Consider the following 25,455-nt stretch of genomic DNA (forward strand, 5'->3'; position numbering starts at 1 on the left):
ACAGAACAGTGTACTTCACTCATCGTAACCTCTGCTATACCCGATCCATCAATGCTGGTGTGCCGCAAGGTGGCGTTTTATCGGGGTTACTTTTTACAGCCCTCCTTATTCCGTTTGTGTGTAACAGAGATGATGTCATTACCTACGCCGACGATATAAAGTTCCTAACGGAAATACCACCATCAGCCGACAGGGGAGTGATCACATCGGAAATCTGTAATAAGATCACAGCTTTCTCTAGCCATCTCAACCATTTCGGTCTCAAACTGAACCCCCAAAAATCCGTTATTATGGTTTTTTCTCTGAAGAAGTGTCCCACATTCATACAACCCTCACTGGAGGGCGCAATTATTCCAAGTGTTACTAAACACAAAGATCTCGGTGTAACCTTCGACCCAAACCTTAGGTTCAACTGTCACATCGAATGTGTTCTACGCAAGATCAACCGAATGCGCTGGATTGCCCGTCAACATCTTCTTCATAACACAGACGCAAGAACCACAATCAGATATCTGGAAACCATTGTGTATCCTACCTTTCTGTATGCCTCTGAAATATGGGCATCCGCAGTACCTTCTCTCATGAAGCCCATCTTCGCCAGTGAATACTGGATATTGAAGTGGGCAACCCACAAACATCGACTCCCCCCTCAGCAGAGGACCACCAGCATGGCCGACCAACTCCAAATCCCACGGCTGCCTCAAATAATCAGCATGAGGAGAACTGTGACCACAGTCAAAATGCTGGTTGGCAAAATCAACTCCCCTGACTTCTGGGATATATGCCAGTGGCATGTTCCACTTCCGTCCTTACGAGCCACCCCTCTTCTTCAGCTACAACGGAACAGGCTGAAGATCAGTGACAGATTCCTACCTGGACAAGTACTTCCTACAGTACAAGCCCTGCTAATGATCGGAGTTGACCTGCAGAAATTCGCTTCTGATCGCAATTACAGGCGCTCGTTGGCCGAACTTGTTCCCCTTTTGTTTGGCCCCTGATGTCGACTCATACTGATATCTCCATCTTCTATCTCCTATGAGGTGCATAACGGCACGTCGCAGGAAAATCGACGAACTGTCTTCACAAGAAAATGCAATACCGAACAATAATGTGGCACTGTGAAATTTTCTGACTTGTGTGAATATGCTTAAATATGTGCTTTGTACATATGAACGTGTACATACCTTGGTGTACTGTCTGCCTCACAACTATGTACATACTCATATCTATTGAATGGCTAATGCTACGTTTTTAATTGTTATGTAATATTTTATACTGCACAAATTTTTATACTGTACATATTTGTATATTTCTATATCATTGTCAAGCCCCTGGCCTCCTGGCTGTGGCGGGCACATTATTGTATCTTTACTGTACAATAAAGATTTTCTTCTTCATATTTGCATAATGCGGATATAGGGCAAACCACCACTTCTCAAACCTTTACATTCTCAAGCTTCACTTAGTAGTTACAAATAATCATCAATCCTCTTCTGCCTCATAAAATTGCGCAAAAACGTTATCCAGACTTTCGAGAAGTCGTATTTAAAATACGACTACTCGCTTACTGTAGATCATTGAAAATATAAACGAAATATAGAGAAACCAAAGGAACCTTGTGGCTTCTATTTTTATATAACTCTTGAGAAAAAAAAATTAAATGGAATCTTCCTCAAAAGTGAACTGTTGGTCCAGTGCGGTCAGTTTCTGTTGACAACAACGAATTTTTGTAATTCCACTACGATAGTCATTAACTTCATAAGACTGATTAATATTTTTTTAGAATAAAATAATCCTATCGTAAATTAAGCAGAGAAATATTTTTCATTAATATATTCCGATCCAATAGAGTTTTTGGTTGTTTACCATGTCTGTAAATTGCTGTGTTCTGTGGTTGGTTTGTTTTGGAAATGAGAAACCTCCACAATAAATCCCACGAAACTTCTTTCCGTCGAAACGGGATTCCAACGTCAGTCCTTTCGTACAGTTTGATCAGTTATTTAGTTAGTTATTTGGTTTTTAGGAGCATTAGCAACTAAGGCCATATTGCTCCGGGATATGCGGTGGTCATTCCTGACCACAGTTTGATCAACACTGTGCTTCACCCACTGGTATACTGTTGGACAGAGTATGTTCCTGGTTTAAGCATAATTTCAGTCGCACAACCTTGCGAAAAAAACCGCTTCCCAATAAATATTTTTATGAGGCCTACAAGCAGGTTGGTTGACAGGGCTAACGTTAGTCCTGACTGAATGAACTGAACTAATTCAGGGTGCACCATACTGTTGCTTGCTTTCCTCCGTCGACTAAGGATCATCACGATTGAAGAGACCTTTAAGAATTCCTTCAGTCTCCAGATCCAGACCTCTTCCAAAGAGTGACACATTCAGTATGCTCTCATGGAGGCTTCCACGGATAGTAATGAAAGTAAAACTGATTGATCTGAGCTCACCAAAGTGGCAGTTTTAGAATTAGTCTCAACGATGACAAAAGTAGTTTCAATAATTTAAAGAGAACTAAGTTTGTCAGTCCCGCCTTTGAGATAGCAATTTCTGGCATAAAATTTCATACCACACACTAGCTTCATGTTGTGGGAGGCCCAATTATTCCTTTATTATTTTATTTTCTACCTTAAGGACTCCGCTATGTTGTTTTTCTTAAATATTTTTGTAATTTGTTTAGTAGACTATATCATATGCGGGGTATTCGAACATATTGTTTTTGTGATTGAATTCTTAAGCGTTGTAGGTAAATAAACCTGAAGAGATTCGTGATTATAACCATACATTTATACGTATCTTTCTGTTCAGACACTTAATTATTTAAAAGACAGGGAAAATGCATGGTTCTAATCATGGGTCACTTTCTTTCACACTTGAAAGTGGAAGTATTATCGTAGCTTTGTTTCATTGGACCAAAATCAACCAGATCTAATCTCATATAAGGATATTTATTGAGTAGCAAAAGAAGTGCCATCATTTATCATCGCCTACACTTTTTCTCATCCAATTACTTCCTTATGTTCCTGCTTAATTCTAAAATATATTCGAAGGCCTTTTGCGGTTTTCAATTAATGTCTTAAACATCAAGGTTAAATCGTATACAAATCTAAGAAAGGGCACAAAGCAAAAACGCTTTGTAGTTCTGTCTACAAATACAGTTTAAACCTGTTGGACAAATATATATGTCTTTTAAAAAATGCACAACGAAAATATTATATACAGAGCCAAGAATCGTTTCTAAACTGTGTTTAGATTAAGTGACCGTTAGATGATTGATTAGATGATCTGATTGATGGAATATTATGAAATGAATAAAAAAATTGTTATAATTAATATTAAAAAAGTTGTTCTCTTTATTAGTAGCTATGCAAAAGGAATTTCTCTGCATTTGGATAGAGAATTTTCTGTTCGATAAGAAATTGTTTAGTATTGACAACTACTTTTTCAGTTTGGTTGTTTCCTTCTGTGCTTGGGTCGCATAGGAACATGTAACGTTTGGCTGGATAAGGGTTGTTGATGTAGGGGTTTAGGCACACATCAGCAACGTCGATCATATTTGCACGTGTTCTGTGGTCGATTTTTCTGTTTGCTGGATGAAAAACGAAAGTTTCCGGGAGAAAAACAATGCTACCATCGTCTGAGACCGACTAACTCAGCCATGTTGTGAAAAAGGCTCATAAAAATTCCTCGCATCATTAACTGGATTCGAACTCAGGTCTTTCCATTCGGTGTTGGGTGGAGTGGTGATTATGTCAACTGTTCCACCGCGAGGGCTGGATAACAGTCAATGGCTAAAATACGACCCTTTCTTCGGAATTCACAAGCTCTGATGTCCTCTTGAAGAAGTAGTACTTGTGAGGAAGGTTACACTGGAGTAATTTGTTCAATTTTTTGTGAGATACAAAGTCATCAGAAATATGCACCTCATTAGGTGCTTCACTCTTTCTTTTAATATATAAATAGAACGAATTAGCTGTCATCATGCCAGTTTCGTTCCGGATAACGGTTTTTTTCCTTTAATAGTAATTTATTTTTCCATAGTCGCCTAATTTTAAACCAGAGACCGACCGTTAACGCTACTATCACGGTGGAAAATTCTACCAACCATATTAGACAAAATAAAATTGGAAGACGTAAACATATGTTGTATATGAAAAAGAGAGAAAATCTCATTACCATATTCTGCGACAGGTTAAATCAATACACAACTAATAGGAGTTTGAGAATTATCAGAAAACTGGACCTTACGTTTAAGAACATAGCAAACAAGCACTCTGAAAGTCTCGCTACATGGTTTTCAGAAAATAATAATTAGATAGGAAGAGCATTTACTGGAAAACTAATCCTTTATACATTAAGTGGCCATTTCATTAGGCACACCTAATGAAATGGCCTACTCTTTTTATGAAATGGAGCGCTCCTTCAATAATGGCATCATTTCCGTAGGGATGCTTGTATGCGCGCGCAATGTAGTGCGAAAGATTTCAGGGACTTGCTCATCCAATAGCTAAATAACATCCAACCAACAACATTCCAGCAGTCAGAAACATCTCATTGATGCGAGAGGCCAATGGAGGCTGACAAGACTTATGCAGGGTAAAGGAAAGGATACATCCAATCAAATTACAGCCCAGTACAATAGTGATAACCAAATAAGCATTTCAGAATGTACAACTCGTCGTACCTTGTCGCGTATGGGGTTATGGAAGCTGACGACTAAACCAGATTCCATTCCTGCCAGCAAAAAGGTACCGTTTTTTTCAGTGGAGGACTGAAAAAATGGTTGTCTTGTTTGACGAATATCGGTTCTTCATGGGAGTATGAGAGTACCAGTATATGGCGAAAGTAGCACGAGTCCATGGACTCATTTGCCAGGTATCAACAATGCAGGCTGATAGTTGGCGGTGTAATGGTGTGGGGAGTATTTTAGTGTTGCAATTAGGCCCCTCGATACCAGTCGAGAGACATGGATGCCACAGGTTATTTAATTTTTTTTTTTTTTTCAATCAGACGCATCCCCTGATGGCTGCAGTGTATCCATCTGCGAATGGATTCTCCCAGGATAATTCGACATGTCACAAGATCAGAATTATACGGAACTAGTCCCAGGAACATGAAAGTGAATTCATTCTACAGCTGGGTCCTTCCCAATCGTTCCTTGCGTTGTCTGTCGGATGTGGAAAGCGCTCTTCGGAGTAGAGATCCGCAACCATCCAATTTCTACACCTCGTTGTCATGCCACGTTAAATCTACTGTTCTAATGGCTAAAGAGGTGTCTACTCTCTATTACATAGATAGTGCAAATAAAAAAATAAATAAAAAAAATTCATGGATCTTACTGTTAGTATTCTTTCCATTTATTGGAAAGAAGGACAGGAAGGATTTGCCCAAATCTTTTACGTACCGTTTTTTTAATATTCTTATATTCGGTGTTGGTAACATTTACACGAACAGGAAAGTTAAACTGCCTACTGTATGACAGGCAAGAAGTGCGTGAGTGCCCCACCCACGCGCTTAAGTTGACCGCAGTTCGAGCTCACGTGACTATTAAATACAGACAATGATTATACACTGAGTGATCACTGAATGTTGACTGTTGACCACGTGAGGTACGAGAGTGCGCACTTATTCGACCTACGTAGCATAGATAAAGTGTCAGTAGTTCACTGGGTAGTAAAATTCCTAGGGTGATGGGTAAAAGGAAGGATTTATCGGACTTTGACAATGGACAGATTGTGGGAGCTCGACGAGCTGGTGCCTCGATTTCCGAAACGGCTGAACTGGTGGGGTGTTCGAGAGCCGCCGTAGTTAAAGTGTACCAGGACTGAAGTCAAAATGATCAAACAACGAACCGACGGCAAAACTGCAAATGTTGAAGTTAGAGGTGAGCGCCGGGTCCGATGACTCGTACAGACGCAGCACTGTTCAAGAGTTGACTACCCAATACAACATGGGCCAACCCGGAGCAACATCTGCCATGACTATGCGTCGCACGTATGGGCTATACCAGCAGACGACCCCTACGGCATCCTCTCCTAACCAAGGTTCATCGGCGTAAAAGACTCGCCTCATGCAAAGAGCATGAAAGTTGCACGTTAGAAGACTGGAAGAAGGTGTGCTGGTCGGATGAGTCACGTTATTTACTCCACACCGTGGATGGTCGTGTACAGATTTGGGGTCAACAACATAACGCTCTTGATTCATCATGCATGGTATCAAAGTGCAGGCCGGGGGAGGCGGTTGTATGGCGTGAGACATGTTTCACTGGCAGGAACTTGGACCCCTTGTGCATGTGGAACAACGTATCAGTGGTCTCCGCTATCGTTAACTGCTTGCTGACTATGTACACCCCGCTATGTTACACTTTTTCCTGAATCACGATTCTGTCTTCCAAGACGACAATGCGCCGAGCCATCGGGCACTTGTTGTGCAGGAATGGTTTGAGGAATGCAGTCGTGACTTCCAGCATATCGATTGGCCTCCGAACTCCACCGATATCAATCCCATAGAGCACTTGTGGGACACTATGGAAAGGCATATCAGGCGTCTTGATACACCAATCACCTCCATACTTGCATTGCTGATCGCATTACACACAGCTTGGTTGGCCATACCTCCCGAAGGCTTCCGAAATCTTGTTGAATCAATGCCACGTCAGATAGCTGCTGTACTGAGGGCAAAAGGAGGACCTACGAAGTATTAGGTAGGTGGTTCATAATTCAGGGATCGCTCAGTGTATTCGTGTCAAAAATGCTCTCTTTGTATTCCGGCACTACAGCAGGATCCCCTAGTGAAGAGGTCTTTAAAAATTCCCAGTCTCTGAGTAAAACAAACTCAGACCTCTCCAAGCGGGTGGTCAAGTAAAGGCGTAATGGTGTGGGAGGATCTTAGTGGTCAGCTCGAGAGTGCAGTTAGCACTTGCGTTTAAGTTGAGACCGTGGTTGGAGCCCACTTGATTGCTAAATAGGTGAATGGTTTGTATTCTTTGTCAAATGATTAGTTGAGGATTCATCTGGCCAAAGTGTATGTGGCAGAGTACAAACAGATTTTTTTTTTTTTTGTTTTTTGCAATAGCTGAGGATAATAGATGAAAGAATATAGGCAATTGATATTGAAAAAAAGGTAGAAAGAAGTGTCCCTCAGTTAAATAGAAAATGGGTTGAACAAAATACGCCACTACCCACACTTCAGGGCTATGGGGAGAAAGGTTTATGGATAATCTGTTTAAATGAGTAAAAAAGCTGTGTAATGATTTAGGAAAAAAATAAAGTTTCTAGCGTGTATACTGCAGCAGATATCTTAATCCGACATTGAACGGGACCGAGCTCAGGGGAAGTTAGCCCGAGGACAAGGCTTATCTTTATGGCCTCTTTAATGAAGCCGGCACTCATTTTCGCAACTAGTAGTTGTCATGTTGATAAAGTTTACCGCCAAATGTTGGGTGGAATGGCCACCCAAGGGACAGTCCCACCTCAAAAGCAGTTCTGGGAGGGAACATCGAGTTCTGAAACAGCCAACCTTGGAGATACGTTGCAGAAACAACGTTTTCGTCCCAGGTGTAGTGGTTAAGCCATAAAATATGAACCGAATTAGGACCATGGGGTGAAAATCTTACGACTAGGGTGAACGACAAAATAAATAAGGCCCTGCATTCCCGGAAGCATTTGAGTTTTTAGGCTACATTTCTTTTTAAAGTTCTGACCCTTGTTAATTTTCTGGGGTTTTTTTTAGTTTTATTTTGCTTTTTTTTTTTTTTTCGTTTGATGATTATGAAAAGATTATCAAGTTTATTTTATTGGCTATTTACAGTCCAGGTGATTAGGCACTTAATTTGGTTTTCCGAATTTTCTCATTCAATCATTTGTTCTCTAAAAGAGTCAATGGTTCACACGAGTAATATCGAAAATCAAAGACTCAAGTCCATTTCAGTCATTTTTCGACATGACATATCATCAAATGGGTTATATGCAAACATTCAGGTTATTTCGCACAACGAATGCAGCTTCCCTTAAACTGTATGGAGGAAACTTTCCCCTTATATGCACGCAAGACTGCTTTGGCTTATCGACTCTGAGATAAACCTCTGTATTTTTTTTTTTTTTTTTATTCTCTCTATCTTCCTGTGGTGACTGCATAATAAAATTTGGGTTCTCGACTAGGAAATAATAAATAGAAAAATTGCCAAAATCAGTTGAAATACGGAGTTAAAATTACTGTTGAAAATGAAATGAAGCAAATCGTGTGCTTCAATAAATATACAGAAAGCACATCCTAAATCAGAGGTGCATTAAAACAACAATCGATGCATAAGCTACACTGCCCAAGAGCATATTCCTATTGCGCGAGTTATGTAATTACACGCCCTCTGGCGGCACGGAAATAAACAACATTTTGAAAGTAAAAAAGACAGAAAGTCGAAAGGTCGGCGATTGTTGTGAAATCGTTCTACCTCCTTTTGTGCCCCAAGTGTCGAGTGGCACTTCAAGAAGGTATCCCTCCCCTCATCTATCCTCGACCCAGATAATTTACCTAAATCAACGGCCGTAATCGCCTGAAGGACACTATTATTAGAGCAAACGGAATCACGTTCTTCAAAATTGCCTAATTACCATGTATCATCCACGGACCTCCCATCTCGTACCTTTCCCACCTGTCGCCACCTTACTTCATCTTCGCATCTTGGCAAGACTCGGCTTTCCCCCTAGTTGACCGTGGGACCGAAGACAAGATCCGCCCGATGGTATTGTTCACTCCAACCCTCACTCCCCAACTTAATTAGAGACGAAGGTGTGACTAGCAGACCGTTGTTATTGTTGGGCCTTTGTTATGCAAGGAGTTGGCTCTCTGTAACCTTCGCGAGGAAGGCCCCTACCGCTTAGAACCATCAGCGACACTGTCGTACTCTTTTACTGCGATCTCGTCATCATTCTTCTGATGTCGCTAAAGGAGCGGTAACGTTATCAACTTAACTGCTGGAGGGGAAAAAATCGAGGCTGTTATGTAATAAATACAGTTATGTGGGTAACTAACTGAGTGGCCATTATTCTTTCTGGATGGATTTTGCAAATTAAATCTCTTGGAAGTTGATAAAGTTTAGAGATAACGCAGATAGGACACGTAATGCGGAAAATAAATATTCACACCCCATTATTTTCCCAGGTCTCGGTGTGATCTGTTACTTAGCACAGCTTGGGTCAATATTTAAGGTGTCCACGTTCAGAAATTCCTGCCTAAAGCTAGCAGCACATCATCTCTGCGTTTTTATTTTCACGCTGGATGGTGAAAATAAATCGCAAAGTTTATGGATTAAGTGTGAGGGTGGGCTTTATTATTTTTACATCACGTAATAGTTTTTAGGTCCTTTCAAACTGCAGCCACTCTGACTACTAAATGCGTTTCAAAAAAACTCTCATATTATTTTTTTGTGTAATTTTGTGTTTATAGTAGGATTATAAATTGCATTGAATAATAGTTACATTTATGGACGGTTGGAAGTTGAAATTTTCATCTCTTTGTATTGTCTTAATTTCTCAATTAGCGTCCATAGTTATCCTTATTTGGTAGAAACACTCACAGCGAGAAGCTCTGCAGAAAAATTCTGTTTCGAAATTTATTCTTCAACGCATTTCTTCTAAAATCCAATTTTATCTTCCACCTTCTCAGAAATTAATCTTTGGAAGATAACGGTTGTTTCAGTGGACATCTAAAAATCTTGAAATGGACCGGATGATTCATGGGCAGCAGATTGTCAGGTTTGTTGTGAATTCACTTAACCCAATGCGCAATGTAGAAAGTTCGGCAGTTCTCTTGCCAACAGATTTATTTAAGGATAAACGGTTCTAACTTGGCAAGCAACGTTTTAAAAGTGCTGAATAATAAATCGCTCTTTCTAAATATGCCTATTATGTCCTGTGATTCTCGGGATGCACAACTCCAAAAAAAAAAAAAAAAACAGTTGCACCCAATTAACCTTCTACTTAAAAAAGGAAACCATTGTCGCAGACATTGAGCGACATCTCATGACGATTATACTATTTACAAATGCAATCATGGGATGGCAGATATGACGTGTGTCACGCAATGTTCAGTGTCCACCGACGGTTGACCATTTCTCGTAATTCTCCAATGGAGAAAAAATACGGAGCATTTCATCAACTGACAGCACGTAAACAAAGAGGCCAGGAGAGCGTAATATTTTCTTTTTTTACTTTTCGTTAGTCTGCGCTTGAAAACAGAAAACATTCGCAATCATTGATCGTTTCCATTAAACGTACTGCACAAATGGAAAAGAAAATAAATAAGAAAATAAGAAAAAAAAAAACGAAATCGGTCCCGACACGCAATCGTAGCCAAAGCATCCAATTACAGTCTTGCTTTAAGAAAAGAATTGCGGAATGCTAATTTTAAAAGAAGTGAAATTGCTTAAAGAATTAAATTCGTGATAAGTTATCGTGTTCTGAAGAAGAACACTACAAATCATATCCTGTTACGATAGAAGGACGGTTTAAAATGTTCTTTAACACAAGTGTGAAAAATACACTTTTTTCGAATGGTTCTGGAGAATTCCTCGATTATCTCTAATAAATAATTTAAATGCCACCAGGTTTGTCGTTAATTTCCAATTATCATAGCAAATAATAATTTAAACTGTTTCCTGAAAAACGTACTGGCTAGAAAAATGTGTGAGCTAATATACAGACTATTAGCAGAGGGGGGAGGAGCTGTAATTTATACGAAATTGTCTTCATTCATTACAATTTCTTCCCATTCCGAAGGCATTTTAAAGGAAAGTTCTGCACGAATAAAAGATGGACACGCATTGTTCTGCTTAATTAGGGGACTCAGTTATTAGGAAACAAAATGAAGAGAAAATAAACTCCACTTTGACCTCTGAAATAACCACGATTCGATCATACATCAATATATGAGGAGTCTTATCTGATTTAAGAAACAATGTGCACCAATAAATATTGAGATCTTGCATCACAACGTGCAAAATGCCACTAATCCTTTTATCGTGGCGTTCTTATTTGAAATGTCTCACCTTTAGATCATGTTTAAGCTTATTAAGCTGCCCGGACATCTACCGAATACTTGTAGATAATATTGTCGATGTATAACTTTAACGAACTGCAAATGAAAACACCGGGCTTAAAAGGGGTGGATAAGTCGTTGCCCCCACCCTTAGCACCTGATATGTATAGCAGAAAGCTACTGTGCCTACAAGGCTTCTGGAGATAACCACGAGTAGATAAGAAGTGATTCTCAATTCCTCCCTAGCGCTCTTTTCGCAGAGATAACATGCCCCTGTAATTCTTCTCGTGGAGTCAATAATGCCGTGCTAATTGCCTTCAAGTAATTTATCATCTAACTTTGTCTACACTACTTTCGTCCTATTGGTTCATTTTCCTGAAGTTCATTCCCTCCCCGTCTCTGTCAAATGTTGGTTTGTGGTGCCTTCGGAAGTGACTTAAAAAGCTATCTTTTTCTCCTCCCCCTTTGTTTTTAGTTCCAGTGAAGCCAGGATGTGATTAAATACGCAGATGGAACAAACGCCTTCCGTATATGATTTCGATGAAGCTCTCCTGCGAACATTTGAAAAACAAATGTGTTTTCACAGTAGTGAGAACGAAGACTCAGATGTGTGTGGTGTCGTTAGAATCAGCACGAATTGATTTGTCATGAGCGTACGCTAATACGATTTTCAGTTGTTCAAAATTCTGTTTCAGATGCCAAATATCCTCTTCTAAGCAAAAATCCGGTGCACATCCATATTTGTTTATCCATTTCATAAAACCGAACTTATTAATCACTACCTTAAAAGCTCATCCTCCCTTAACCATTTTCACTGCTCAAAGACTTGCTGACAAAAGAACGACACCACTTCCGCACGATACCATTCGTGCAGCAGAAGTTGCTGCACGAATAATTCTTGTCTCATTAGATCTTGCGCTGATCGATGATTTTTAATAACTCCCAAGACAATATGCCATAGTTGAGATGTGGCTTGAAAACTGTTGAAAATACCTTGAGTAGGAATAATCCAGACTGCTGCAAGGGCAGGATCTCTGCCAAAAGATGTTAGTTGTTTTTTTATGGATAACGTTCAAAGGTTCTTTGGGTACGATCTCCTGATGGCAGCCAAACCAGTGAATTGTATCCAGTAGTATCTATCGAAAGGCTATTCTGTTGTTTGTTCTCTTCAACTGTGATAGTTTTCTTTAGGAAGTATTTTCAAATAAATGCACTCAACGGGTGCATAAGTCATCTCCAAGATAATCCTATATGATTTCTTATGATATTCTTTTACAGTGTAGTTAAATAGGTCTACTGCAGTGGTGTCCAACCGTTTCCCCTACAGGGGCCATATTAAAAGTTAGATGTGTTTCGCGGGACGCACTGAGCAATTCGAGAAAAATTAGGGCGTTACGTTTTCCAAAATCTTGTTATATGTAAAAGGAGGTTTCTATTTTCACATTAACTTTTTTTTATTTTCACGCTTTACATAAAAAATGGAAATTCCCAACACTTTTATGTGCAACAAATCTATGTGTCAGTGATTTATTTTTTTGATTTCATTCAAATTATAAAAATATGACTTACTTTTATTCTGGTTTTTATTAAAAAAAAAAAACCTTACTTTTGATTTTGAACGCTCCACCTTAGAAAATTTACAACCTCAAAAGGATGAGTGCTTTTCAATGTCAAGGCGAATAAATAAATATAACGATACACCTAAAATTGAAAATATTCGAAAACTTTATTATTAAGTACAATACACAATAACATTTGCTAAAAAAAATTAACATTTAATGAGAAAATTTCGGTTGATAATTCATAAAATTTAAAAAGCTGTTTTGGTTCACTTTCCTCTCGGACCGTATAAAAATTATTCTCGGTCCGTAGGTTGGACATCACTGATATACTGCATTTAAAACCCTCGAACGGTTGAGACAGATAGATACATCGTTGTGTTTTATTCAGTTATTTTAATAATGAATCTGTTTAAGTATTCTAAAATTTCCGAATACAGGTATAACAATATAAGGAAAAATTCAATTGATTTCAGCAAAAAAAAAAAACTTTTGTAGCCAGGTCTGTCAACAAATTATATGTGCCCACTTGGCTGGAGCTCTTGTAGATCCAGTTGTGGTACTAATAAATCAATTATTTCAAAAAATCATTGATGTCTCCACCATTTTCAATAAGTTTTGAGACCACATCCCTCCCACTTCTCGATAATTCACGTCACCTAACTCTATTTTTCCCCATAAGCTTGTCCATTGTAAACATCTTCGGTAACATAACCCCCGCGATCGGCAAGGGCGTACTCTATTTTCATGCTAGAATGGGTTCAATGTACAGAGCAAAGTGTCTTATCTTTCTTGAGCAGGTCTGCCTAGAGATGCACACACTCGGCGGAACAAATTATAGGGCAAGGACTTAGGAAGACTTGGAACTCGAGAAGGGGATATCCGAAACAAGAAACGCATAACGGAAAACTCTTTCCTTAACCATCTGTTGGCTTCTCTCACTACAGTTCTATCGCTTCAGGAAAATAAGATTCGTGATTTCTATTCTAACGTCCTTGGTCGCTTCATCTAGGTGTGTTCTCGATTGAGTGCTGAAAACGTCTGCGTAGTACTTGGCTCATTTCGCTCGACAGTACTCACTTTCCATGATGTGGAGAACCTATTGTATATTTTTAATGATGTCCCTACTCTCTACAGGCAAAATCGACTCTTAATATCGGCAACTCATCGGTATCGCACTTGACAAGTCATTCACAGTTTAACTGGCAATTCGAGAGATCATAACTTCAGTTAACAACAAAGAGCCTGAGAAAGTTTGAAGTCTATAAAAGAGTCGGTAACTACTCGTAATATGCAACTAGTAGATCTTTCCAAAAACGGACATAAATCTGCTTTTGTTGAAAATATTGAGGCAAATACTACTTTTGGAACATTAATAACTCTTTATAGACTTTAAATTTTCAGTAAGCTCAATCAGCAATTGAAGATCGGTTATAATATGTCCTCCTCTATACTGCTTCCTTATTTCCAATAAGGAAACTATACACTCCAAACAACCGTGTATTCTTTAATAGGTCTGCATTATGCCTTATTCATGTAATCCTCAGTATTTCATGAATTCATTTGTATAAACACTAACAAATTATAATGTGGTAGAGTTATAAATACCATTCCACTCACTCAGCGCTGATGGAATATCTCTTTCCTTCTTTTTAGCTCTAGACAAGCTGGGATTCAGGCATTTGTTTAACTGCCACCAGGTGGAATTAGTGCAGCCTAGTATAGCTTTTGATATCGCTTCCCTCATGCTGTACGGTACCCATGCCGTACCGATCCGGTTAAAAATCCTTTTGGATCGATTATTTAGTGTTCTCCATCATGAGGAGGTACTCCACGTATTACACGGGTTTGGGTGGACGTACGAAGACTATGCCAGAGGATACATTCTCCAGGTAAGGTCACTTTCCGAAATTTGCCTTAGATAAGCACTTGGCAGAAACTAGTTGTTAGTTTTCCCAATATTGTTTCTTCTAAGAGATATTTAATTTTATTTGTAGGGTTGCCTTTTCTTATAAACGAGATAGTATTACACGATTTAAAAGACAATAATTAGCCTTACATATTATATCGGTATACATCTGCGATTGGAAAATATTTTTTCATTATTTTTATTTCAATAAATCTGCAAGTACAAAAAAAAAAAATAATAATAATAATAAAACTGCCATCCATCATGCCATGGTTTTTCTCTGGTCAAAAATGCATTTTCTTATAAACTTGAATAGGACCAGTTTCTCATACTTGGTTATGTTTATTAAATATTATAGTTTGAGAATCCGAAATGTTTTTAAATATATATCTTTGCTAATAAAACTACTTCATTATCTGTAAACTGTGTGAATTGTACTGTCTGTTTGGTTCTTATTCGGAATGAAAACCCGGGACTAGATGACAAAAAGTTCTTTCTGGGAATAATTTAAAATTTTTCCACTTCGACTGGCGACGGAATCGAACCCAGGCCTTCTCTAGACGATGTGATGGAGCAGGTATGCAATCCACTTCGCTACCCTGGAGGGGTCAGAAATTTCCAATAAATATTCCAATTGAGAACGTAATAAATGGGTGAACCGTTGAGCTCATATTACAATCCAACTTTTGAAATTCAATCAAAAATTATTTTGAAATTTCGATCTTACGTATCCCCAACAAGTTTTGAATAATATTTCTGAAGCCAACTAATTCTTCTTTTTTTACTTGGTTAATTGTTCCACCAAACTGTTCATCCAATATTAACTTCCTGATTTGACGGTCAACGATGATTCCCTTGTTACAGATGGAAACTGGGAATTTACTACAATCTTATATGATTACCGCTCTTATCTTTCACGGTCTCCTTTATCAATCCCAGATTTATGTGGAGTGGAGGTATTTACATTTTGCGGAGAACCAAATCTTTTGCAAATGATATTTTCTATCTAGGTGTAAGACTTAGTTTTGGTGGCCACAGACGCTTCTTCCGACAATGTCGACTTCTTTCTCAACTGTACTACTCACACAAAAGCATGCTATTGGCTTATAAGCAGACTGCTGACGAAGCAACAAGCTTAGAATTTTCGAACCTCCACATACAATCCACTTACTCATGCTCATAATATGAACTCTTTAAAGTTCTTGATAGCCTCTTACAAGTGAACAGAATGAGCTTATAGGAACTGAATGATACTGGTCCATTGTGAAGGAGAGTGTCTTTCAAGCTAGTTCTAGAGGACTCGATTCGAAGCAAAGTGCAAAATTAGTGCATCTGAAAGAGAATTCCCTTTCAGATGCACTATCTTGGGAATTGCTAACAAGTCATATCGGGAGAGGATTTTTAATTTAGTTTCACTGAAAATCTAGCGAGTCAAAATTCGTTGAGTCTGTATTGGACTCATAGGCTCTAACGTCTACGGCGCATTAATAGTGCGTGTATGTCGAACAGCTCCTTGGCTTACTCTTACATTTCTTAAATTTCCAAGTTGTAAAATTATTCTAAATCTACTGCAGGCGAAATGTATTGCCATTTCCAAATATATAATCTGTGTTTTGGATGTAATTTTTAACCGAATTTAGCTATATGTAAAAATATTATATATTAATAATATTACACATTATTTTTTTACAAACAAATATATAATAAATCTTCTTCCTTTCCAAATTAAGCTTGCAGCGTCCATTCAGTTTTCTAGCTTGATTGCTTCCTTCCACCGTAATTTGGGTCTTCCAAGGCCTCTCTTGCCTTTGGTGTCCAGTTCTTCATTTTTTAACTAACCTTGTGTTTTCTATTCGGTTTGCATGCCCATTCCATTTTAATCTGTTTTTTATGCAATTTTGTTCATGGATTCAATTTTACGTTCAGCTCTTATCGCAGAGTACCTAACTTTCTCAATGATTTTTGTGCAATCTTACATGGTGCCTTCATTTCTGTGGTTTCATTTATTTTCTATATATTCTTATTTTTGCTTCTTTTCTTAGGTTTTTATTTTGTTCCAAATGGTACTATTCATTAAATAAAATATATATATGCCAGGATTATTTAAGCATCCTCTTGATGTGAGATATCAAGAGGATTAATGAGTAAAAATGATAAAAGGTCGTATTGCAAAAGTGAGAATAATTCGGAATTGTCATCAGGCTGTGTGTTAGGATTCGTCCTTGTATTATCCACTAGTAAAGCATGACGGAGAACCTCATTAGTCTTAAGAAAGAACAGTTGGTTTCTGAACTCTGGGATGTACTCCGACCTTAGAAACTTTTCTCATCTTGAAAGTCAATGAAGAGATATTTCTTTAAAGGATTATAGTGATGCGAAATGTTCACATTCTCATATTTTTAAGCCAACAAATCCTGTTGCATACAGTGCAACCATTCGTTAAAATGATCAGCAAAATATCAAAGCCGGCTGAACGCACCAGGATGACATAAATTATTAAAACTTTCTGCTTAAAGTTGAGCAGCATGATAGTTAATGTATTCTAGCTTCATCTCAAAATGCATTCTTCTGCGATCTTCAATGCGTAAATTTTTGGGGAAAATAAGAAAAAAAATGAATAAATAAAATCTTTCCGGCTACAGCTGAGTATTACTGTGGCACTGTGATCACTGGCGGTTGATGGGGAGAGGGAGGAATTTTAGTAGATAAATGGGAGGCATTAATTTGTTTGGTTACAAATTTAAACGCATTAACTTTGAACGCCTTAAATTCATTTGAAAAATTCATTACGTTTTCCCACAAGTAAGCCTACGCTTAATAAGGAAAACATGTAAAAAGTGTGGATGATTATTTATTTCATTAAGTGGAGTTGTTATCAAGTAAGATGGGCGTTTTTACTGCTTAAATTAAAATTCTTTTAATAGCATGGTTTCGCAATTTTCCTTAAATCAGTTCGAAACGGCAGTTTTTTAAAATAAAAAATTACTCGGCGAAACTTCTTGATTCATGTGTTTAGAGAAGAATGTTTTAATCTGTCTTTTTGGTTAATTATAATAATAACAGCGAGAAGTCATTGTTCTGGTTGTCACTCCAGGAATTGGTGACGAGAAAGAACAGACATCCAAGAAGTACAGTACACAAACAGAAAAACAACGAAATTTAAAAAGAGTTCTTGTTGTTGGCAATATTCTGAATAAAATTCTTCTCATAACGGGCAATTGTTAATTGAGTTCTGCGCACTTGAAAAGAAACGAAATGATTTAAATCGACCAAATTTAAGCTGCATGCAGGACACAAAGTAAATGGTCTTATCTTTCTGATGTTCCCTATTCCACAAAATGTACCTTATTTATTTTTTTTTAACAGTTACAGCCAGTTGCATTTTCACAAGTTCATGAGGAAACGTAAATTAATCATGGCTTCAAATGAATGTTTGGGCACTCGTATAACGAACAGAAGGCGGGATCGGTCATCTAGAAGTTGCTAAGATTTATTCCACGAACCATGCACATCCCAGTGAAATATCTTTATGGAAGTACGTATGTATATCTGGTATTATTTAATGTTAATAAATCTTACGTACTTCTTGCATCAGTTAATTATGAAGTTTAGATACAGAAACGACAACTGTTTGATTATTCGAGCTTCTTTTGTGGCTTGTACTAATCGATACCACTGAAGTGGAAGTTTTATCTGAGAAATTAGAAATGGCCATTTTAGAGACGGTTGACTGTTCTAAAGTCCTTCAATAACAACCTAAGATGAGTTATATAATATTTTCTTTAAAGGAAGGGTTAGTAGGTTGGAGATATGCTGATGAGTCTAGTACTTTGGTCATAGGGCGCCAGTTCATATGGATTATCTTGCATTTCTGTCTCTGTACAGAGACCATTTGCATGTTGTGCTGGTTGAAAAACCAGGAATAGCTCGCTTCCCCTCCTACTTTCATCCGAGGTTGGCTAATTAGATTCTGGGATAAATGGACCTTTAAGAATTCCTCTAATTTCCGATGAGTGTTCAACTACGATTTCTCCAAACGAATGACAAGATGCGAACTTAGTATACCGTTCACAGAGGAAGAAGGAAAAGTGAGCTAGAACCACAGTTAATTGAAATGCATGTATGTTGACCTTTACATATTCATTGTTGTCTCAGTGAATGAATGCAGAAAATTACTCATTGTGCAATTCGCCTATCCGATGATGGGTACGAATGCTCTTTGTGCAGTTTGGAGCGGTTTCCCAAGCTTGCCAGAAATTCGGTTTGTGCTTGTTCCCAATCTAAAAGATTTTCTAAGACCTAATTGAGACGAGTTTGTATTTTCTCTAAACATAAAAGAAATTATCGTGATAGAACCTTACCTGTTAGTTAATGAGGGTCACTAATAATGTAAAGTGCGCAAATATTTACTAATGAGATTAAATTTCTGGCTTGCAGAAATCCCCTCATAACACTATGGAAATACACTTGGGAAATCCCTATGCTAATACACTGTTAATGTTTGCAGGAAAAAATACGAAAGGTTAATTTTAAATGAAACGAACTTTGTATACACCTCATTATATTTTTGTGGCCCCTGCCTTACCAGAGAGTGTTCAAGTTGACGAGGCCGGTATAAGACAACTTGTTAAATAATTTTCTTTTTCTCCTCCTAGATCTCATTGATCTAGAACCAATGGGAAGACGTCCCTTTAGAGGAGTTTTCGTCTGCGTGTCACAAAATGTTTTCAGCTTTGTTTTACAACATCTGCTATGATTGGCTCCACTAACGAAACCGTCCAGAAAGAAATTGCCACAGCCTGCAGTGGACATTCACAAAACACAAATCGTAACAAACCCCTCCGGTAACCGAAGGTTTATCCTCATGGGCTGTCAAATATCACCCTATCTCCTCAAACAGTCAGGAATGCCGCGATGTAACAGTCACGGCCCATTCTCCACACTGGTTTCACAGCTGCCTGTAGTGAAAGTCGGCCATGGCTCATTACAAACATTGTTTGGTTCACTGTCTAACGACACGACGGGCGGCCTGGGTTAGCTCCCCTTCCGGACTTGGTTGTTTCTCCAAGTCGAGCCGCCTACCTAATGACCCACAGTGCATACGCTAGCCAGCCGCACTGCCTCATGGGAATCCTGTTATTAGTGACTATTAAGATGGTGCATGCATGCATGCCTGCCTCAGTCTGTCCAGTTGATGTGAAATTGACACGAACAGCAAAGGAACAGTTTTTCTAACGATTCAAAGAATAAAAACGCATCTGAACATTAGTAAATTCAAGAGCATGCTCTTCCTTTTTTGTCTGCAACACCAGTAAATCATTCTGCTGTAAATCATCCGAAGGCCTAACCAGGAAATATCAAGCAAAAAATGGATCGACAGAATACGAATTTTCAATGAAACGCGCATAAAACACAACGGCACCCTTAGTTTCATGCAGACAGAAGTGATGAGTGTCGCTGCAGTTGATGTCTGAGAATATGATTCGTTCAAATGAATTCCACACTACAGAATACGGATCTCTGTGATTTCACGATCATTTGTCAGTGGTGTTTTGCCATCTTCATCACTTTACTTCTAGAGACAGATTTCCACATCCAAAATCTTCAAAATCTTACTACTTTCGAAATCAAAGTAGTAAGCATATCAGTCCTGATGGTGTCCTCCATTCACGTATAAAATATGAATTTTATTGATGATCGGTAGTTAGATTCTCTGCACTTCTGTCCTTTTTATGAGGGAGGAGATAATGACACAATGAAACCCCATTGGATATGTTACTGCAGCTAGTTTAATATGAGATGATATAAGTTCGCGAAAAATCACATATGTTTAAGAAATCTTACTAAGTTTAAGAATACACTTAGTAAGATTGATATTCATAAAGAAAACGAGATCTTCCTTTTGATGCGAATGATTACGCTTTACACTGAAAGACTGCTTTATTTTAGATCGTACACTTATTTCAATTTAGTGAGGTAAGGAAAATGATTGATTCTGATTCTGTCTTAGCAAATATCGAGATGCCCTTTAATGCATTTAAATACTATTTCACAAGTCAATATATTTTAAGCATTCTTAAGCTATCAAAAATTTTTCAGAATGAAAAATATTACGGATACTGAAGTTTTAAAAATAAAATCTCGAGCAAAAAACAAACATTTCTCGATAGTATGCCAAATACCACGAAATGCTTAAAAGAGAGGTCTGCTGTATGAAGCTTGTGACAAACAGTTTTATGGAATTAGTCATTGATTACGTGGCGACATCTTAGAGAATAAAAAGCGAATGAATTTGTTTCAAATGGAGAGAAAGAGAGATGTACACATTCCCTTCATTCGAAGCCTTTAAACTAAGTTTTACGTTATAGGAAAACCATTTCATCTCTTGAGAAAAAAGCAACAGACATTCAAAAATTATTAATAACTCCGAGGGCTGTTTGAAAAGTAAGGTAGGGTAATAAGTGTGTTGGAGGTGACGCTGTGCCTGCATTCCCCAGCGTACAGTCGTAACGTTTCTTTTCACATAATGCGGTATACTTTTGTTACATTAGATGACTAAACCAAAATGGCTGCCCTACTTGAAACGTAGACAAATGAATAAGCGCACATTTATGAAATTTATGCATGCCAGAGCAACTAATCCCGCAGATATTCATCAGCAGCTGTCAGTTGTATATGGTCCAATAGTCATATCCAAGAAACACGACAGTGGCTACAGAGTTACGAATGGGAGCAGTCTTCCGACTTTGCCCTTTCTGTTTGGCCATTCGCAAAAAAACATCTGGTGCTAAAGTTAAGCGATGCGTTTAAACTTTGTTAAATGAGAATGTCCCTGAATTCACGCCAGAGATATGGATGATCTCGTGAAACGGTGGGGTGGGGAAGTGCCTGATTATGGCAGGAGAATACGAAAAGTAGCTAACGTGTCGCTTTATTGTTCTGTTATTAAATAAGATAAATGTCTTTTCAACAAAAACATTTGTCACCTTACTTCTCGAACACCCTCGTCATATAACATTTAGATAGTCATTCTGAACTACGGACTTATTTATTTAATGATATTTGGCCAATTGCGACGCTTTTTTTTTTTTAATGATGATGATCTGAAACATGACTAGAATAGAATCTTTAATTGCAGCATGATATAGGTACATACAATTAGTCCCGTCAAGGCATGGTGGTGCCAGGGGTTTACAATACATATTTACAAAAGAGATACACGTGAGAAAAACATATAAGTTATATCAGATTATTGGAAGGCAACAAAGCACAGTTTTACATTTTCAGTTCGACGAGGATTCCCTTCCTGTATTTTTTATTGTCGACCACTTCTTGGAGGTCCCCGTCGATGGCTTGCAGTGAGGGCAGCATTTGCTTTGGAAGGAATCTACCGGTTACGGTTTGCTAGCAGCTGTGCTGAAGACCGGAGATAAGGGGGAGGAATGCGCCAAGAGTAGTGATCCCAGAAGTTCGGCTCTGTAATTTTACCGGTGGCCATCTTGATGGTGAACAGCAGCCTTCTTTCTCCGATGTAGGATTGGAGCCTGCGTAGTTGAAGGGCTTCTGTTAACTGCGTTGATCTGAGAGCTGGGGGAAGGTGGAGTTTGCTGTTGGCCCATTTTAGAAGCCAGAATTCGGCAAAGAATATTCTTTTAATGTTGGATTCGGCAGCCGAGGCCCATATCTCTGAAGCATACAGTATTGTCGGATAAAGGATTGATACGATGTATCTTTTTACCAGTTGTGGGTCGGTGGTGTGGAGCAGCTGTTGTTTGGCGACCCAGCGTAGTGAATTCAGCCTCGACTGTATGAGGTTTACGTAATCGTTGAAAGATAGTTTGGAGTCGAAAACGACCCACAGATCTTTGTGCGTTTGAACACTTGGTACTGAGGAGCCGTTAAGCACAGACTCCAACGTTGTTGGGCTGCCCTTTAGTGAATACATTATTTGTGCCGATTTTAGGGGGTTGATTTGGAGGTTGAAAGTATTGAGGTAGTCAGCCATGTCCTGCAGTTTGCTAGTGATTTGCTGAGTGGTTTCGGCTGCTGAGTTGGATGGCGATATCCTAGTAAGGAGCTTGACATCGTCAGCATATGTGATCCAATTGCACTTGTTGGTCACAAACGGCATCATGATTGCTGAGAAGAGAATGCCAGACAGGACCCCCCCTCCCCCTTGAGGCACACCGGCAGTTATGTGACGCGTGAAGGTCTTTGTTCCGATCTTTAGAACAAGGGTTCTCTTGGATAAGAGAGAGAGAGAGAGAGAGAGAGAGAGAGAGAGAGAGAGAGAGAGAGAGAGAGAGAGAGAGAGAGAGAGAGAGAGAGACTAGGAACCAGAGAACATCGCCGCGAAAATTGAAGTAGTTTTCTAAGAGGCGTAGGAGATTAGGTATATAGATGGCATCAAATGCGGAATGGATGTCAAGATATATAACTGACAATTCCTGTCTTTGTTCAAAGGCTTCTAAGATGTGCAGAGTGGTTGTTGCAAGGTTAGTTAAAATAAATAAATTTTCTGTTTATACTCCGAGACGACCAAACGATCAGAGGAGTTTACAAGATACACAGAATACAAGAAACAGCACCGTATTCAGCAGTCACGGGCTTGAACCCCGGTCACTCAAGGCACGTGTACCTATGCACCCGCGCGCCTGACCACTAGGCTACGGCGGCCGACCTTCCTGATATCCCATAGTGTATTTGCTGAGGACTGTCACAGAGAATTTGATGGGTGACAGACGGTAACAGTGCTTTCTCCAGAATTTTTAGCAATACTGAGGCTCAAGCGATGGGCCTATATTGGCTTGGGAGCGTCGAGTGTTGTAAACACTCTGTACTCTAGTACTGAATGTCGTGGGAAGAAAGAAGAAACTTCCAAACGCAACTGAAATTCTTGCTTGAGATATTTTATAAATCTTTAATAAATCTGAACTCTCTAAATATGTTTACACAGTTTACAAAGAAATAATGCTGAGGGGCTTATATCGCATTCCTTGGCTATTCTTTGGTAAAAGGCTCTGCTAGATGGAAATGAAGCATCCACTTCTCAAGGCAGGATGGTAATAAAATTGGACTGAAGCCACCCAGTAGCATACGTTAAGTTTCAAAATTGAACTGGATCGGATTGCTTAGAATTTATGCAGCGGTAAGGTGAAGTTCTAATTCATTCTATCTGTTAATTGCAAGTATTGTATGGTCGGTTTTCCTGCCTGTTCTGCGGGATGAAATCCAATTTTCCAGAATTAAAAAAAAAAAAAAAAAAAATCAATGCCTATTCCTCGCCCGAGACCACCTAATTTGACCACGGTTGAAAGTAGAAACCGGATTCAAAAATTGAGACAACTTCCACTGCATGTTAGAAAACTTTGATTTTTAAAATGACGTCACCGAAGTAATATTTTGTTGAATTTCCGATAGTTCTTGTCATTTAATCGCTAAAAGATGAATCACTGATCTCTTTTGAACGCTCGGTACATTTGAAATTCCATACGTAAAATTAAACACACACACAGCCATAACAAAATGTAAACAAAACAAAGCGAGTGTGAATTATAAACTAGTACGCGAGTCCGCCCCCATCCTATATTCTGCTGATAACTCTCAAGCGTCGAATGTATTTTGATTAAACAACCCATTTCAATTAGTTGGAATTTTTTAAATATACTTTTTTTGAAATTCAGGATAACTACAAAAATTGTTCACCAAATTTCCAAGCTTAATATATGCAGGTGATCTTTAATATTGTAATCCATGAAAAACTTTCCATTTTGTTTACTCTTTGGTTTTATCTCCATATGAAGACTGAGCAGCGAATTAATTGAATAACAAAATAAAGCGCCTTCCCATTGAACATCTCTGTGACGGTGCCTTGGGGCTGTTCACGAACTACCAACGGTTAATAATTTGTCAACATTCAGTAGAAAAACTGTAAAAGAAGAACAACAGATCACATTTTAACTTTAATCGTTTGCCCAACTTAAATATGGTGCACGTACTCACACATGTATAAAAACTTAGAATTGAGCGGCTTTGTCTGTGGTTTGCCCTAGCAGAGAACATTGATGGGATTAAAGTCCAGGTCGTTCGTGGTATTCTATGCTGGTGAGATGAGATTGAGAAAGGCAACCCTGCCCTCATTCTTTATCAGTTGTGATGAAGTGATGACACCGCACAAAGCGGGGGGGGGGGAAGTACCACAGATAGTGTGGATCATTTCCGTATTTAACAGCTGCTTCTTGGTTATGATAATATTACTGCAGAGTCGTCTTACCTTATTGAAAGTGTCCATTTTTAGTGGTGTGCGTGCACGTTGTCTTCGAAAGCGCTATTCTTAGTAATTTACCTGAGGACATCCGAAAAGACCTTCAAAATAGCGTTTAAGAAGCTCACATAAATTCAGGGCTACATCGAGAGAGAGAGACTCAAGAACAAATTAAAAGGTCACATTTATTTTCGCGAATATCGCATCTTTAAAAAAGCATGACTCCAAATTACTGAATCACTTGTGGGATGAGGGAACTCGCATCATCAGATGAACCGGCGATGAAGACTACTATGAAGTGACAGAATTTATAAGCCATAAATTTTGCTGGCTAAAGTAATAGGTCAGATGTGAAGAAAACAAGCTCGATTCACGCATTTTATACTCCCGTCTGACTTCGTAAAATAAGATTTTTAGCCTTAAAGGGAACCTGGTTTAATAAATAAATAAATTTTCTGTTTATACTCCAGGACGACCAAACGGTCAGAGGAGTCGAATAACTGCCCTTGACGTGCAACTTTTATGATAATCCACGAGCATTTCCTACCTCTTGCTAACTTAGAAATAAGTTTTATAATCAGCAATGCAGAATTCTTGCACTTTATGGATCGTCTGACTATTAATCTTATATTATTATTCCTGTTTTCTTTTGTTTTTTTTTTGACTTCTCTTAATATCGTATTCTAA

At 38.5% G+C, this 25,455-nt stretch overlaps 1 protein-coding gene across 1 annotated transcript in view; it reads left to right on the forward strand.

Moving 5' to 3' along the window:
• LOC150089265 (zinc finger protein basonuclin-2-like) overlaps window positions 1-25,455 on the forward strand; it is a 375,583-nt gene that overhangs the window by 312,176 nt on the left and 37,952 nt on the right. Inside the window, exon 5 of the mRNA XM_090389926.1 lies at window positions 14,252-14,487. Within this exon, the coding sequence (XP_090246052.1) occupies window positions 14,252-14,487 (236 nt within the window). The remainder of the gene's footprint in view (window positions 1-14,251; window positions 14,488-25,455) is intronic.

The sequence above is a fragment of the Mastigoproctus giganteus genome, chromosome 2 (genome assembly GCF_048544385.1).
Source record: "Mastigoproctus giganteus isolate SK-2022 chromosome 2, ASM4854438v1, whole genome shotgun sequence".
NCBI lineage: Eukaryota > Metazoa > Arthropoda > Arachnida > Uropygi > Thelyphonidae > Mastigoproctus > Mastigoproctus giganteus.